Raw genomic sequence first — 15,316 nt, 5'->3', positions numbered from 1 at the left:
ATTATACACGCAGCGTGTAACGAATTCGTATTGTTGGGATATATGTGAGACATGGTTCTGCTACAATATATCATATTATCTATTCTAATACGTTTTATGTAAGCACTATTTCATTGCACATGTACGGCGCAAATCACGACTGAAGGTCGATGTCGCCGACGTGTAAAATATGCTAACAACGTCAAAATACGGGAAGTAACAGTCCCGCGGTATAACTTAGGAATGCGTACTGTAGATGTCTAGTGAGTTATTGTGTGACAGTGCCTAATAATTAATTCATTGTGAGTAAATTAAGTGTAACACGTCTTTCACATGAAATAGATCAAATGTATAATATATATATATATATATATATAATATATATATATATATATATATTAATATATATATATATATATATATAAGAGAGATATTAAAGAAAAAAACATCAACGAAATGCCTTTCAAACACACTGGATCCCAGAAGGATACAAGAACATAAAGATAAAATTATAGAGTATGAGAAAATATATATGTTCAAACAGTGTCAAAAGTTTAATTATAAACCCGAGCGCTTTCGGCTTTTTAAAAAAACCTTTTTCAAGGGTAGCATAAATCAAAACAACACAAACAACGGCGTAAATACCGCCTGTATAGTTCGATATTTATCCTGTCACTTGCAGTATTTTCGACCCGATATCAGGGTGCCGTATATCTTTTTGATTATACCGTCAGTTGATCATGTGACCAGTGATATCGGTCATTGAATTCCCAGAAACTCGTACATTTTATCTATAATACTTTAAACATCATTATATCAGGTGAAGTGGTCAAGTTTGTATAACTAAGGTTACACATGTAGTTATCAGTGCAGTCATACGTTTGTTACCTATGTACATGTGAAGTACATTGTTATGTGTTTAAATGCAATGCAATATCGTCAATGTATGTTTTACGTTTACATGCCATTGGATAAAACAGAACGGAAAACACTTACTTGACAACTATAAAGCCGTCTTCATCGAAACGTTTCTGAATCTCATCGGTAATTTTAAATTCACCATCAAACTTTAACACTGAAAATACAAACACTGCTTTCTTCAATATCTGAACAAATCTTTACAATGGGATATCATTGGACATCACAGACAGCCCAGTTACATTCATACATAGACTTAAACGATATATTTGGCATTCGGTTCCAATTTAAGGTTACTTTTGGTGAAAGCAAGCGAGAATTCAACATCTAATTGTCTGCCAATATCTTCAATACTAAATGTAGCACAAGCATACGTTTAGACAATTTATTTTGTTAATATCATAAAGAAAATTGATTTGATATTTTATTCGTTTAACTACCACATCCCATTTATAAAAAAAAAACAAAAAACAAAATAAGTAAAGTGTTTTAAAACTTATATACAAGTAAATTTTATTTTAACATAAAGAGTACAATAACACCATTGTTTATAAAATTTCCGCTCATTTATGATACTCACATACACTTTCGGTGATTATCTTTTTTATCTAGAAAGTATTTCGAAGTAAAAGTAAAATCGTGCAATTAATACTCGATGAACTAAACAGAAGCGTTAGTTACTTAAATGAATGCAGTATACATTGCGACCTTTTCAAAACTGGTTGACGTATTAAGATAAATAAAGTTATATGATTGCATAATTCAGTTTTGCTGTAATTTTGAATACTTGATTACATCTGATCTTTAAAATGTGTGTAAAATTTGTAAGTGACGAAAAAGTAATTCAAAACATATTGGAAAAAGAGTATATTTAATATGATTTGCATGGAAGAAATGATCGATTCCATTAAAATAGTGTGACAGAGGAAGACGTTAGTTGCTTCCCCCCCCCCCCCCACCTGCTTCCCCGGGCATTATTTCATCATGGACAGGCACCTGGGTAGAACCCTCAGACCTTCCGTAAGCAAGCTGGATAGCTTAAAGAATTCTACAACAAGTGAGATGGCTTCCTCACATTAAAGAATTCTGCAATACAAGCACGGTTACGAACCCACAGAGGTAAGGGGCAAGTAATTCGAAGTCTGCAATCTTAACCATTCGGTCACCAAAAAACCTTAAGCCTGATAAGAAATGTGTTAGAATTCGTGATATAAAGTTATAATACGCACGATCTTCAAGACGTTTGTGTGTAGACTGAAAATACTTGTTTTTGATTCATACATAGACAAACGTGTAGAGTTTCATCGACTCAAAAAGTTCTACATAAAAACGCCCAAATGTTCATTTTAATTGAAATACTTTTGATATGGATTCGAAATGAATTAACAAATATAAACAGAAAGAATACATGATATGTAGTGTATCATGAAACACTTACTTTCAACCATATTGGTGTCAATTGTTGGTCATACACAGGTACCTGTCAAATGAACAAAGGGAAATAATCTAATAATGAAAAGAAAAAGAAAACATTTTCAATATTGCTGTTTTTGCTTATATATTTTTTTGAACATTTACAGTATACATATCTACAAACCCACACATTTTGTATTTTGAAGTTTACTCATGTGGTTTAAAGCTGTGTTAAACTAAAATATTCTAAAATTTACTCACGAGCTCTAGAAACAACTAAATGTGTTAAACAAAATATACTGAAATTTGCTTATGAGGTCTAGAGTTGTGTTAAATTAAAATATACTGTAATATCATTTATCAAATATAAAACAAATAAACAAAGATTCTATCAACATTACAGACCCAAAGATTTATTGTATAACTAGTAATGTCTGCTTACCTAAAAATCTTTAGCCTATATAATTTCACACAGTCGAAATTTGTTTATCGCTTTCAAGGTCAGACAGTTGTACAGAAGAAGATAAACTTGATATCGTCTGCCCATATGTGTTCATGCTCATACATACAGAACGGATGAACAATCTTTATGTTTTTCATTACTTCATGTTATAGTCATGAATTATAGTCATGAATCGTGCACCCCTCCCCCTGCATACAAAAGACACACACAAAGGAGGCAGTAAACACTTTTCAGCTGTTAGTGTCGAGCAGTCCGGAGCAAAGTTCACAATTAAAAGGCTATTTATATTGGGTGCATTTTTGCTCTTTATGAAAATGATATACGATAGAATTTAAGTACTGGATTTAAGTTATAGAGTGAAAATCGTTTAAAGTGGCATTATGCGCATCTTATTGCACACAGTGTGTTTTTGGTGAATGTTCTATAGAAGCAATTTTCGGTTGCTGTGCATTTAAATGTGTTAAATTAACGATGATGCCGCATAAGCATTTGAAGTTGGTGCTTTATAAATAAAGAAATCGGACTAATAGAATAATAGTCTTTTCTTCAATCTTCTACGCAGTGATCTCCCTTACCTATAAGTAGAGATTTCTGAAGTTGAAGGGAAGCAACTCCTGCGTGCAGTTTGACTTTTCTCAAAAAGACTGCCCCAGTCAAAATAAGAAAAGTCATATTTGGAAAGTTATTTTTTCGTACTGGTAACAGGAAGGGTTAGGTATATTGGGTAAAAAGCTATAATTTCCTCCACCTTTTTTACACACACATCTATTTCAGTTGGATTTTTACTTGAAAAATGCCCGTAATTCCACTTTAAGTATCATTTACTTTTAAATCAAGACGTAGCTACTAATGCGATAATTTGTGTATTTATCACGTGACCCAGTCACGTGGCCATGGTGTCCTTGCATTATGGCCACCCTATATTTTTGGTATTTTTGAATGCGTATAGACAGACCTTAAAGGAAAGACAAGACATAACCGTTCAAACTTATTTGAAAGAAGGTAGGATTGGTAATAGACAGATGTCATAAATAAAATTCACAAACAGTAGTCTTTATCAAGCACATAGATTTTATCTTCGAAGCAAAAGGGAGTCTGACAGACCCTTTGTAAGGGAGTCTGACAGACCCTTTGTCATATTATTTGTACATTACCTTTTTACATGTACTTAGTTTAAATAATTCAACTTTTATTGCAGTTTCTAATCTTCAAGAATCCAATATACTGTCTAAGCCATACATTATTTCACTAAAAGTCATTTACATATCCGTGAAAGGCACAATTCGCAATAGAAATGACATCACAAAACTTTATTACTGGTGTAGATTTCGCCATGCTTGCTATCAACATATACATTTTTTATTTAACAATAATTTATGATAATACATATTTTTCTCGTTTTACGCGTAGTTTAAATGGTTATATGATCTAACTGACTTTGATGAAGCAATTCTCAAGGCAATGCCCTCTTGTTTGGGTTGGGCAACACCTTGCAGTAATAAATATCCTCCTTTGGCAAGGTACAATGCTGGCCACACCAAAAAGTCTACTTTTGAACCAGATTTTGTGTAAAATCTATAAATATCTCTGTCCAACTCGTCACCTGCTTTTGGAGGTTTATCATCAAGAAACACAGGCGGATCTTGATTCACCATAAACCAGGATAACTCTACACATTTGTCTATGTATGACATCAGTTTCTTTGCAGTTTTGTCCTCGTAGTATATCTTCTTTGTTTTTTGCATAGTTTGGAAAAATTGCTGAAAATATATGTGAATATTTGAAAACCGCTAGATGTAATTCATGAATATTGAACATCAGAAATATTTAGACTTAACCTTTTCCCGCTAAATTTCTAAAATGGGCAATACCACTTATTATTCGAAGGGGTGTTCACTGAAAATTTACTGACTGAATAGCCAGCAGTGCAGACCATGAGTGCAGGCTGATCTTGGTCTGCACTGGTCGCATAATCACTTGCCGACAGCAGGCTAAATATTAAAGACGTGAGCCCCGCAATGAATGACGATCGAAAAGTGTCATTCCTTTAAGTATTTTCCATATGTGATTTCGGCTTTTTCCGACTGTAATTCCGAAGTTTGCCGAAAACGCATACGGAGATTGAGTTATCGAACTGAAATTGCCGGTTGACCGGCATTACGGGTCATCTATCTAAATATTTCTATTGTTGTTTTCAGTAACAACCGTCAAGTGTTTAAAAAGTAACAAAGTGTTTATCAAGTCGTAAAAACAATACATATTTTAGATGCAAATGACAAGCACAAACCCGTATGATACTCAGTTATCAAGCATTAAAAATTATTATAATTATGATATAATATTATGTTGTGTTTTTTTGAATCAATGATATCGCGCAACCCAGCCAATTAAATTGTTTCGCATAATAGCTAACTGCTCATAAATTACCCAAGATGTTATTGCAAATAGATTGAAATGAAATTCACGAACTGTTATTAAGGATTTTCACCGGATTTAAACAATAACATACCACTTGCACCTGCGGCACGACATCCTTTGCGGCCGATCTCTTCAAATTAGTGAGAAGATTCCTCGAACAATCATCTAGCCAATGCGGGTCAGCAGCCTGTTTTGCAAAAAGAGCTTTTCTTTAAGATCAAATTTTGTAATGGATATCCTATATTATATAATTCGATCTGTATGATATTTGACCATACATATAATATGTACAAATAATTAACCTTTTTGTATACAAAATGGTGCATAATTTATGATACAAAATGAATATTAATCATAAACTTCTCTGACACAAGTAAAAGGTAAACATAATGTATAATTTCATTGCCAGCAAATTGCACTGCACAAATATATATATACATTTCAATACAAAAATATGATTTTCTTCAAGTTAAAATTATATTCCTCTATTTGAGGATCTTTTTTTTCCAATGGTCATATACGAAAATCATTCATAAATATACTTTATTGAAAGTTTTGATGAATAAGGAAACCATGAGTAAATTTTTATAAATTTGATGTTTTTATCTTTGTTTCAGATGTCCGTCTGAATGGTGAAACATATAATTTTAATGAGTTAAAATACCATGAATAAATTTTTGTAAACATGGTTCTTACCTTTGTTTCAGACGTCCGTCTGAAAGGATGAAGCAAACTGTCAATAAGCAGTTTCGTATGTGACTCGTTTGTGTTGACACAAAACCAGTATGAATCCTGAAAAGAAACACTACACAATTATCTAGACTTTTAAAAAGAAAAAAATGTCAAGCGAACATGTAAATGTCGTCTCTTAATTGTTTGCTTGAGATTTATACTGCTGATCATACATTTTGTGTACGTTTGCCTGGAGCTGTGATTTTAGTGATTTTAATAAAATAAATCGAAAACAAATTTCACTAATTTTAGAGGTACAGCCCATTGCTAAAATGTCATAAGAAACAAATAAATGTATTGCATTATGTAGACATTTTTTTAACCCATAAAGGAATCATTTACAGTTACATCATTATTTTGTCAAAGCTTGAAAGAAAGATGAACTTAGCGAGCATTTTCTTTTAACCCTTAGCTTGCTGGCGGCAAGTGATTCTGCCTTTGCGACCAGTGCATCCGTGCAGTCTGATCATGGTCTGCACTGTTCGCTATTCAGTCAGTAAATTTTCGGTGAACACCCCTTCGAATATTAAATGGTACTGCCTAAATTGAATGATGGACCAGTCCATTTTAGAAATATTGCAGGCTAAATTTTACACATTCAATGTTGTATCCATGTAACACAGGTTTGCTAGTACAAAGATATTCGAGTACACTTTCGATAACAAATATAAAAATTATCATATACTTATAGTCTGTAGTACAGAGTATCTCTTACAATTAACAATGAAAAAAAAAATGAAATCCCGACACAAATATCCTACACACATACGCGCATGTTCAGTCCATTTATTCCTTCAAAAGTATCTTGCAATATTTTGACGTGATCAAAAAGTAGAAGCTCATGTCGAAATTATTATCTCCAGTAAGCTTATCTTTAACTCATTCTACGAGATACTGCAAAACTACGAGGTATTGCAAAACTACGAGGTATTGCAAACTGTATTGCAAAACTGCGAGCTGTTGCAAAACTGCGAGGTATTGCAAACTGTATTGCAAAACTGCGAGGTGTTGCAAAACTGCGAGGTAGTGCAAACTGCGAGATATTGCAAAACTGCGAGATATTGCAAAACTGCTTACCTGTAGAATCTCGAGCAACCATTGTATAACAGTTTTTTCTTCTTTCATTTCCAGTGTTAGAAGATGGAACGCGTCTGTCCATTCACTGTCAAACAGTTTTGAGTATTTGTCAGCAATTTGGGTTGGACGCAGTACCTCACCAAGTTCTGTCGTGTTAGAGTTTCCATTTGCCATTTTTGTGGACGTTACAGCGCTTAACCTTAATATATATATATACACTTAGAGATTCATAATGATATAAAACACATGTTCTTTTAAACATTAACTGTGTTCTCGCAGTAAATAGTAATCAATAAGATTGGAAATAGCTTTAACATTTGGGCAGGAGATTTGAAAATATTCTATTCTTGCACTAACAATATACGAAATCCGCGCTACAGTCTGGGAACGCAGAGGCATCCTACTTCATACAAAGATAAGTGTCTACAGGGCAGTCGTACTAACAACACTCCTGTATGCTTGCGAAACATGGACTATCTACGCCAGACATGCCAAGAAGCCCAATCACTTCCATATGACCTCTCTACGCCAGCTGCTCAAGATTAAGTGGCAAGACAAAATACCAGACACCGATGTCCTTGCCCGAGCCAAACTCACGTCTATTTACGTCATGCTACAACGCTCGCAAGTTAGATGGACAGGCCACATATGTCGAATGCCAGATGATAGGATCCCGAAGTAGGTATTATATGGAGAGCTGCTTAACGGAGCAAGATCGACAGGGGGCCAACGAAAGCGATTCAAAGATACCGTGAAAGCCTCACTGAAGGCACTTGGCATGTGTACAGACTCCTTGGAGAGTCTTGCGCAAGATCGTTCAGCTTGGCGAGCACACATTACTAAAGGGGCCTCACTCTCAGAAACGTTACGCATGGAGGAGTGTAGGAGGAAGCGTGCTATTCGCAAAGAGAGGGCAGTGAGCTCATCCATAGCTGAAACCGAACGTACAGACCACAGATATGAGACGTGCGGGAGGTACTTTCGTGCCCGGATTGGCCTCATCAGTTATCGCCGGACACACAGAATCCAATCAACCACCTAGAAGAAGTCACGGTCATCTTCGCATCTGCGATGGACGAACAAGGATACGAAATAACTTTGAAAAGTAACTTTCAACTTTGGTTAGTTCTGGAAATTCTTTTTTCTTTTCTTTAATCACTATGACATTAAAACATTATGAAGCAAGTGTGGTCGTGCTTGTATACCTATCAAGAAGCTCGTTTCTCTCAATCAAACTCAGTTGCAATGTTCTCTCCTTTATCTTCAACTCATTTCTGAGAAACTTTATTTCCCTCTCCGCCTTATTATACACGTCGATCTTCTCACCCTTTTCAGTTCCGATAGATTGTATTTCGCCCATTAAAGTCATATTCTTTCGTTCAAGCTGAGTTACAGATTCTTCCAAACTAGAAATTAGAATTAAAGATGTTGAATAAATGAGCATTAGGTTAGTGGTACAGTCAATTTGTTATTCAAATTTATATGCAAGTTTAATTACTAGTACTCATTACCTCAAACTATACACGTTACTGATGGGGCGGTTATAGTTTCACTCTGGATATAGCTTTTTCATTTCTAAAAAAAAAAGAAGACGTCTGTTGCCAACGTAAAACGAGGAAACAAATAACTTTGCTTATTACTTTGCAAGCACACGTAAACTTCGTTAAATAACTTATTTGAACGGGAGAATTCATTATGTTAAGTTACAAATGTTTTAATTAATTCAAAAATTACTTGCGCAAGAATTACATAATTAAACCTACTGCAAAAAAACGATCCAAATAGCATCAAATCAATTAAACGTTGAGCACGGACACAGTCTATAACATTATATTATATAAAAGGCGTACACGGTCACATTCTGTTTAACATTAACAACATAAAATCAATTAAACGGTAGACACTGACACAGTACATAACAGTAAATCAATTAAATGGCAGGCATGGAATTAAATCAATTAAACGTTCAGCACGGACACAATCTATAATATTAAATCAATTAAATGGCAGGAACGGACATAGTCTATAACAGTAAATCAATTAAACGGTGGACACAGACAACTATATAACAGTAAATCAATTAAACGGTGGACACAGACATAGTATATAACAGTAAATCAATTAAACGATGGACACAGACACGGTATATAACAGTAAATCAATTAAACGGTGTACACAGACACAGTATATAACAGTAAATCTATTAAATGACAGGCATGGACACAGTACATAACATTAAATCAACTAAACGGCAGGCACGTATACTATCTATCTATGATATTGAACTACAGAATAAACACTTACATCTTAATTTTCATCTGCTGGTCGTCAATTGTTGTCCTGAGAACACTTTCGTTTGCTTGCATCGTAAAATACTGTTCTCGTGAAATCTCGTCTTCTTCGTACTTCTCCTCTCTTAATTTTGAGGGTGCATCGGAAAAGAGAGAATGAAAAAATATCATTTAAAAGACATTTTTCTTCCTTGGACAGGAGAGTAACGGGAATATTACATGAATTAAAACAAAAAAAAAATACATATTACCACTGCGACATTTAAGTATTTCGTTTTTCGTTTTCTCATCAATGGAGACAACTTGAAGATATTTTAATCATTTGCAGTTAAGTTCATGGATGACAACATTCACGGATACTGCTACAAACGCAACCATGTTTGAGCCAAAGCATTTATTCAAGAGTTCTAACTTCTGAAATAACCGCACATGTCTATTTTTCCTATCCTATGAAGCTTCACATAGAGAGCGTTTTCGTTTACGCTAAATAGCGATCAAATATCTTGTTCTGGGGACTATTTCCAATTATTTTAATCTGACATCTACGGCAAAAACACCCACACTAGATTGAAACAAATCAAAAGATAAAAATTTAGATAGGCAACCCACATTCTAAAAACAGTTTTCAGTATAAGATAATTATGTTGGATGTAACTTACTTATCTGCCTCGACAGATTCATCTTTCCTAGATGTGGCGATGAATGTGTCTCCTTTAATCTGTGTGGTGGCTTCGTTTAAGACTGTTCTAGACGAATGATTAGAAATGTTAATATTGTTTAACTACATGGATGCAGATTACTAGGGCACAGGCAATAAGGTTATTTCCTCTTCATAGATTTTACTTGCATAAATAATTGGTTGGTAATATTCGCTGGTAGAGAGACATTTAAATGCAGACAATCGTAAAAATTGAGAAGATATACTATCGAAAGAATGAAAAGCCAAGAATCACTAATTCTTAACAACGCAATTATGCTTTTTTGTCATTTAAATGGCGAAATATACCAGATGACCTAATCTATTATATGAAAGATAAACACATACATGTACACCTTGGACCTAATGTTGTTACTTACTTCGAAGTTTGGATTGCCATTTCTCTATTTGATTTTGTTCTTTCGTCTTGTCTAAAATGATTAAATATGCTTTTCATAATCGAAGCAAATGTCGCAACAATGGCCTGGAAATACACACACACAAAGAACAAAAGAAGTGCCAAATGTTCGTTACATATTCGATATACATATGCTTTAATAGGGTTATTATAACAGTAGATCGATCTGGGATGCTGTATTTGGCTCGAGTGGATTTTGCCAGATCGGATCTCACGAGGCGCGCAAGCGCCGAGTGTGATCCGACCTTGCAAAATCCATGACAGCCGGATACAAAACCCCAGATTGATCTACTGTTATAATGACCCTTTTATTATATGGCTCTACCTTTTTGCTTGTTGTTTTGTTATTGAACGAAATCTTCAATGTTTATCGATATCAAAATGGAACTAAGTGAAGTTTTTATGTGCGCTGTTTATAGAATTGTGTCAGGTCATGCATATTAATGAAAGTAGTCCAGCAGGTACAATACGGAAGGTACAATACGGATTTTTTCTGCCTTTTCATATTTAGTTGAGAAATGCAAGCCGATATTTTTACAGAATTTATATGGGTATGTAATAAAAAGTTTTATGTAAATTAAGGATAGTTCCGAATACGTGGTGACTTTTATAAAATATGTAATTCAGTGCTGTCATATTTTCTGGTCAACTTGGAGCATGGAGTCTATGCAATATATATATTGTAGTGTTCCGCTTATGCTGGTGTTAGTGGGAGTGAGAACTAAGCACATTTCATAACCTCTCATGAATAGACTGAATCAAACTGGGTCAACTACATCTTTACTTGGCTGCATTCTATGTTTCAAAAAAAGCATCTAATTACAGGTTAATTAATTATAACCATGTGGTGGCCTTAATTTGGACTAGGTACTGATATTATATTCCGGCCTATTGGGACCATGAATCCTATTTAATATACAATGTATCTGAATAACAGACCTCCTCTGAAACCGATGTTAGGAGAGGAGTCATGGCAGGTGTTTCTTATCCATTACTCTCACGAATAGACCCAGTTCAACCTAGCCTGCTATTATTTTTTCTCGGTTGCATTCTATGCTTCCAAAGGATATTCACTTGTTAAATAATGTTGCATGTATCATCTAAGATCAGTCAGATGCATTACCTCTCTATCTGTACATTCATATTCCGGGTAAACGTGTGAAGCCATTGAGATTTCTGACCCACCACATGCATTGCCTCTGGAGCCTTTTCACTGCAAAAATGCACATTAATTAGATAAATAGTTTGAACAGGATAAAAAATCTCATTGTTATTCTGAAGCTTCAAGTGAAACAAGAAAAATTAATGAGCCGTACCATGAGAAAAAACCAACATAGTGCATTTGCGACCAGCATGGATCCAGACCAGTCTGCGCATCCGGGCAGTCTGGTCAGGATCCATGCTGTCCGCTTTCAAACCCTATTGCAATTAGAGAAACCGTTAGCGGACAGCATATAAAGGTATAAATCAAGCGAAGCAATCTCCAAACAGTAAATGTGAAAATAAAACATAATGAGCCGCCCCATGAGAAAACTAACATAGTGCATTTGCGACTAGCATGGATCCAGCAGTCTGGTCAGGATCCATACTGTTCGCTTTCAACCCCTATTGCAATTAGAGAAACCGTTAGCAAATTATTTAGAAATTTTATAATTAATAAGAAGTAAAACATATTGTCTTTCGCGTTGATTGTGGAGATTCGTAACCTTTTAATTAAAAGAAAAGCAGAAAGCTAGGTAATTGTAATTTCTCTACAGCAAAACCACTTTCTTTTGTCCAACTGTCATACCGTAAGTGTATCCATAGTTATGTGTAACTTATACATACACAGTAGGGAGATGTTCTACTGGTTCTTTTATTTGTACTTGTTTCTGTTTTCCTTTCTTCTCCCTTTTCCTATCTGTCAGATCAGGTGGAGGGATCTGGAATTATCTTAAATATTCAACTGATTTAAGGCAGTATAGTGTTCATTCAACATAACAGGACAGAACCAATATTTACATGGATGTAAACACTGCTAATTATATTTCTTTCTACAATATCAATGCTCCGTATTCTTCTTGCGAAGAGTTTTTTTTTATGTGCGAAACGTATACCTGATAAAATATGATGCTTATTAGTAATTACCATTTGGGCACTAGTATGAAATACATTGGTGTGTTTTTAGGAAACGCACTTGCAATCAAATTGGCCATAAAATGTCTCCCCTTACTTGTAATTAATGTCGTTTTCCCTTTCGGTCCACTGGAGTAATGGGAACCATTCAGTTTCATATAAAACAGGTGGTTGGGCAGTGAAGAGTATTACACAAGTCAGTCATTGCCTCTTATGAACAGATTCATTCAAACCTGGTCTGCTTTTATTCTATTTGGCTGCGTTCTATGTTAAACTTTCAACAATGATCTTATGGATTTTATCACTAAGTCAGTATGTATAATCAACTCAAAAATGAGCCGTGCAATGAGAAAACCAACATAGTGGCTTTGCGGCCAGCATGGATCCAGACCAGCCTGTGCATCCGCGCAGTCTGGTCAGGATCAATGCTGTTCGTTAACGGTTTCTCTAATTACAATAGGCTTTAAAAGCGAACAGCATGGATCCTGACCAAACTGGTCAGGATCTATGCTGGTCGCAAAGCCACTATGTTGGTTTTCTCATGGCACGGCTCAATTATCTTGTTTATCGTATTTGTATTTACTTACATATCTGTCTAAGATTTCATCAAGCCTGTGTATAATTTGATTGAACGTGTAGATTTTGTCTGGTCGTTTCTTCCTTATATGTATCTGCAGCTCTTGTCTTATCGGAACAGCCATCATATATTCGCCCTGTAATTATCTTCAGATGTAAGTATGCAGATATCATTATTTTGAAACACAAAATAGCCTGAAATGTTTCACTAGGTGCATTTCAAGCTTTGTTACACCTCGCTGAACTTTTGTAATTAATCATGATGTTCTCATGCATGAATTTGTAATAAGAATACATTGGAATCTTTCATTATTTGGAATGATGACCTTGGAATTCATGGTTACACTCGCTTACAATTTTTTTCTAGATGTTATATTAAAACCTAGAGGAGACGGAAACTTTCATTTCGCTTTCACATATTAATTAGTGTTTTACAACGATAATTGTGCCCAAATTGTCTTTTTAATTTTGTATATCTAAGTCAGAATAATATTTAAGCACGATGTAGTATTATCTTTCTTTCTGTCCGTATAGTCAATTATAAGCTTTTAAGCTATAGTGGAAAAATTCAACCTCAATCAACTTCACCCGTGTGAAGATGCCAGTTTCTACATATGCGCAGTAATTATGTTAAAAACTATGAGCCGCGCCATGAAAAAACCAACATAGTGGGTTTGCGACCAGCATGGATCCAGACCAGCCTGCGCATCCGCGCAGTCTGGTCAGGATCCATGCTGTTCGCTTTTAAAGCCTACTAGTACTGCAATTAGAGAAACCGTTAGCGAACAGCATGGATCCTGACCAGACTGCGCGGATGCGCAGGTTGGTCTGGATCCATGCTGGCCGCAAACCCACTATGCTGGTTTTCCCATGGCGCGGCTCAATTATAATTCTTTCATATTTCAAACTGATTCTATAAAACATTTCGACATCTTATTGACATAGTTACGTAAAAGAATTACCTGCATCAAGTTTGACATCAACTTAGTCCATATATCTTGCGTCAACCTTTCCGTAAGTACACCTTCATGTTCAAGATCTGCGTTCACCTCCTTTAATACTATCTCCAATCTTCTTGCATTGAACGTCATTTTTAAAATAAATTGCCAATGTATTATCTTATATCAGTATTAATATGCCATGGTATCTTCTCACAATTTTATAAAGTTTAAAGATTTAAATCGACTGAGTAATGCCAGAAAATCATTTACATGTATCATTTATTAATATTAATAGTAAATATAAACATGTAATACACGCTTGTTTTTAGTTTACTAAATGGGCCATATAAACTGGCTTAAACTAGCAATAGAATAACTGAAAACAATATGTAAAGACCATTGTTTCAATATTTTATAGTTAGTTCATTTGAATGAATACAAACGATTGTCTGAAAGCTTGAAAACTTCATTCTTTTGTTTAAACTTTGATCTATTGATAACGGAACTATATTACCCCTTTCTATTTTAACATAAAAGCATTCGCCGTATATAAATAACAAACAAATAATGTCTGAAGAGTTTATGATTAAGGTTTGTTCGTAATAATCTAAAATTCACTGAAATTAAAAAAGGCTAACAGTAGTCTAACGACATTCTTCGTCACAGTGTGGTAGTCCTTTTCATTTTACCTTATTACAGAGTTCCGTTTTCATTGACTCAAGTTTTACCTCGCTTGATTTCGTTTTATGCTCCTCAAGTTTTGTATTTAACTGATGCTTAATTTGAAAGACTATTGAGTCTACATCGATACAACAGTATGCTTTTGAAAGACCATTGACATCAAGATTGAACAGACTAACTTTGTTTTCGGCTAAACAGATGTACGACATATAGAACCGTTGTCAGGATTTTCCCCTGCTTTTGCCGGTGCTAGAATATAAAAATCTTTCTCTGGTTGAAGGTACGGAGATATTTCCATCTGGCTAAAGAGTAACTGTTTAGGCGGTAAAATATATACATTATGAAAATACTAAATATGACCCGCCGATCCAGTGCAATCCTTATCAAGTAATTTTATAATGGCTCGAGCTTCTAAGAATCTTTCACAGTTTGAAGATGCAGATTGAAATTTCTGGCTAGAATGTAACTGTTTAGGCGGTGACGAACTCCTTCGAATTACTGCAAAACAGTTACCCGAGAGCAAGATGTTTCCATCAGCACCTTCTACCAGTGATATTTTTTCTTGCATACCGTATTCTTTAAAATAGGAGAAATAAA

General features: G+C 34.7%; 2 protein-coding genes across 3 annotated transcripts in view; both read right to left on the bottom strand.

The window, feature by feature from the left end:
* LOC123557226 (ectoine dioxygenase-like) overlaps positions 1 to 2,856 on the bottom strand; it is a 58,014-nt gene extending 55,158 nt beyond the window's left edge. The window contains exons 1-3 of one of the 2 annotated variants that reach the window (XM_053543578.1): positions 2,753 to 2,856; positions 2,336 to 2,377; positions 976 to 1,054 (exon numbers count right to left, since the gene is read on the bottom strand). In XM_053543578.1, coding sequence (XP_053399553.1) covers positions 976 to 1,054; positions 2,336 to 2,345 — 89 coding nt within the window. In that variant the 5' untranslated portion in view covers positions 2,346 to 2,377; positions 2,753 to 2,856. Of the gene's footprint in view, positions 1 to 975; positions 1,055 to 2,335; positions 2,492 to 2,752 lie in introns of those variants that run through there. The other variant, XM_053543576.1, reaches the window with a different exon arrangement.
* A 970-nt stretch (positions 2,857 to 3,826) lies between these two features.
* LOC123559027 (uncharacterized) lies at positions 3,827 to 14,371 on the bottom strand. The gene is made up of 12 exons (XM_045350850.2): positions 14,060 to 14,371; positions 13,109 to 13,234; positions 12,234 to 12,328; positions 11,530 to 11,619; positions 10,369 to 10,419; positions 9,951 to 10,037; positions 9,305 to 9,415; positions 8,206 to 8,406; positions 7,001 to 7,199; positions 5,888 to 5,983; positions 5,283 to 5,378; positions 3,827 to 4,533 (listed from the first exon to the last, which is right to left on the bottom strand). The coding sequence occupies exons 1-12, from the start codon at positions 14,186 to 14,188 to the stop codon at positions 4,174 to 4,176; spliced, it is 1,641 nt and encodes a 546-aa protein (XP_045206785.2). The 5' UTR covers positions 14,189 to 14,371; the 3' UTR covers positions 3,827 to 4,173.
* Positions 14,372 to 15,316: the final 945 nt, after the last annotated feature.

Source organism: Mercenaria mercenaria, chromosome 5 (genome assembly GCF_021730395.1).
Source record: "Mercenaria mercenaria strain notata chromosome 5, MADL_Memer_1, whole genome shotgun sequence".
Taxonomy (NCBI): Eukaryota; Metazoa; Mollusca; class Bivalvia; order Venerida; family Veneridae; genus Mercenaria; species Mercenaria mercenaria.
The sequence above is the reverse complement of the archived record's forward strand: the minus strand, read 5'-3'. Positions and strand labels throughout refer to the sequence as shown.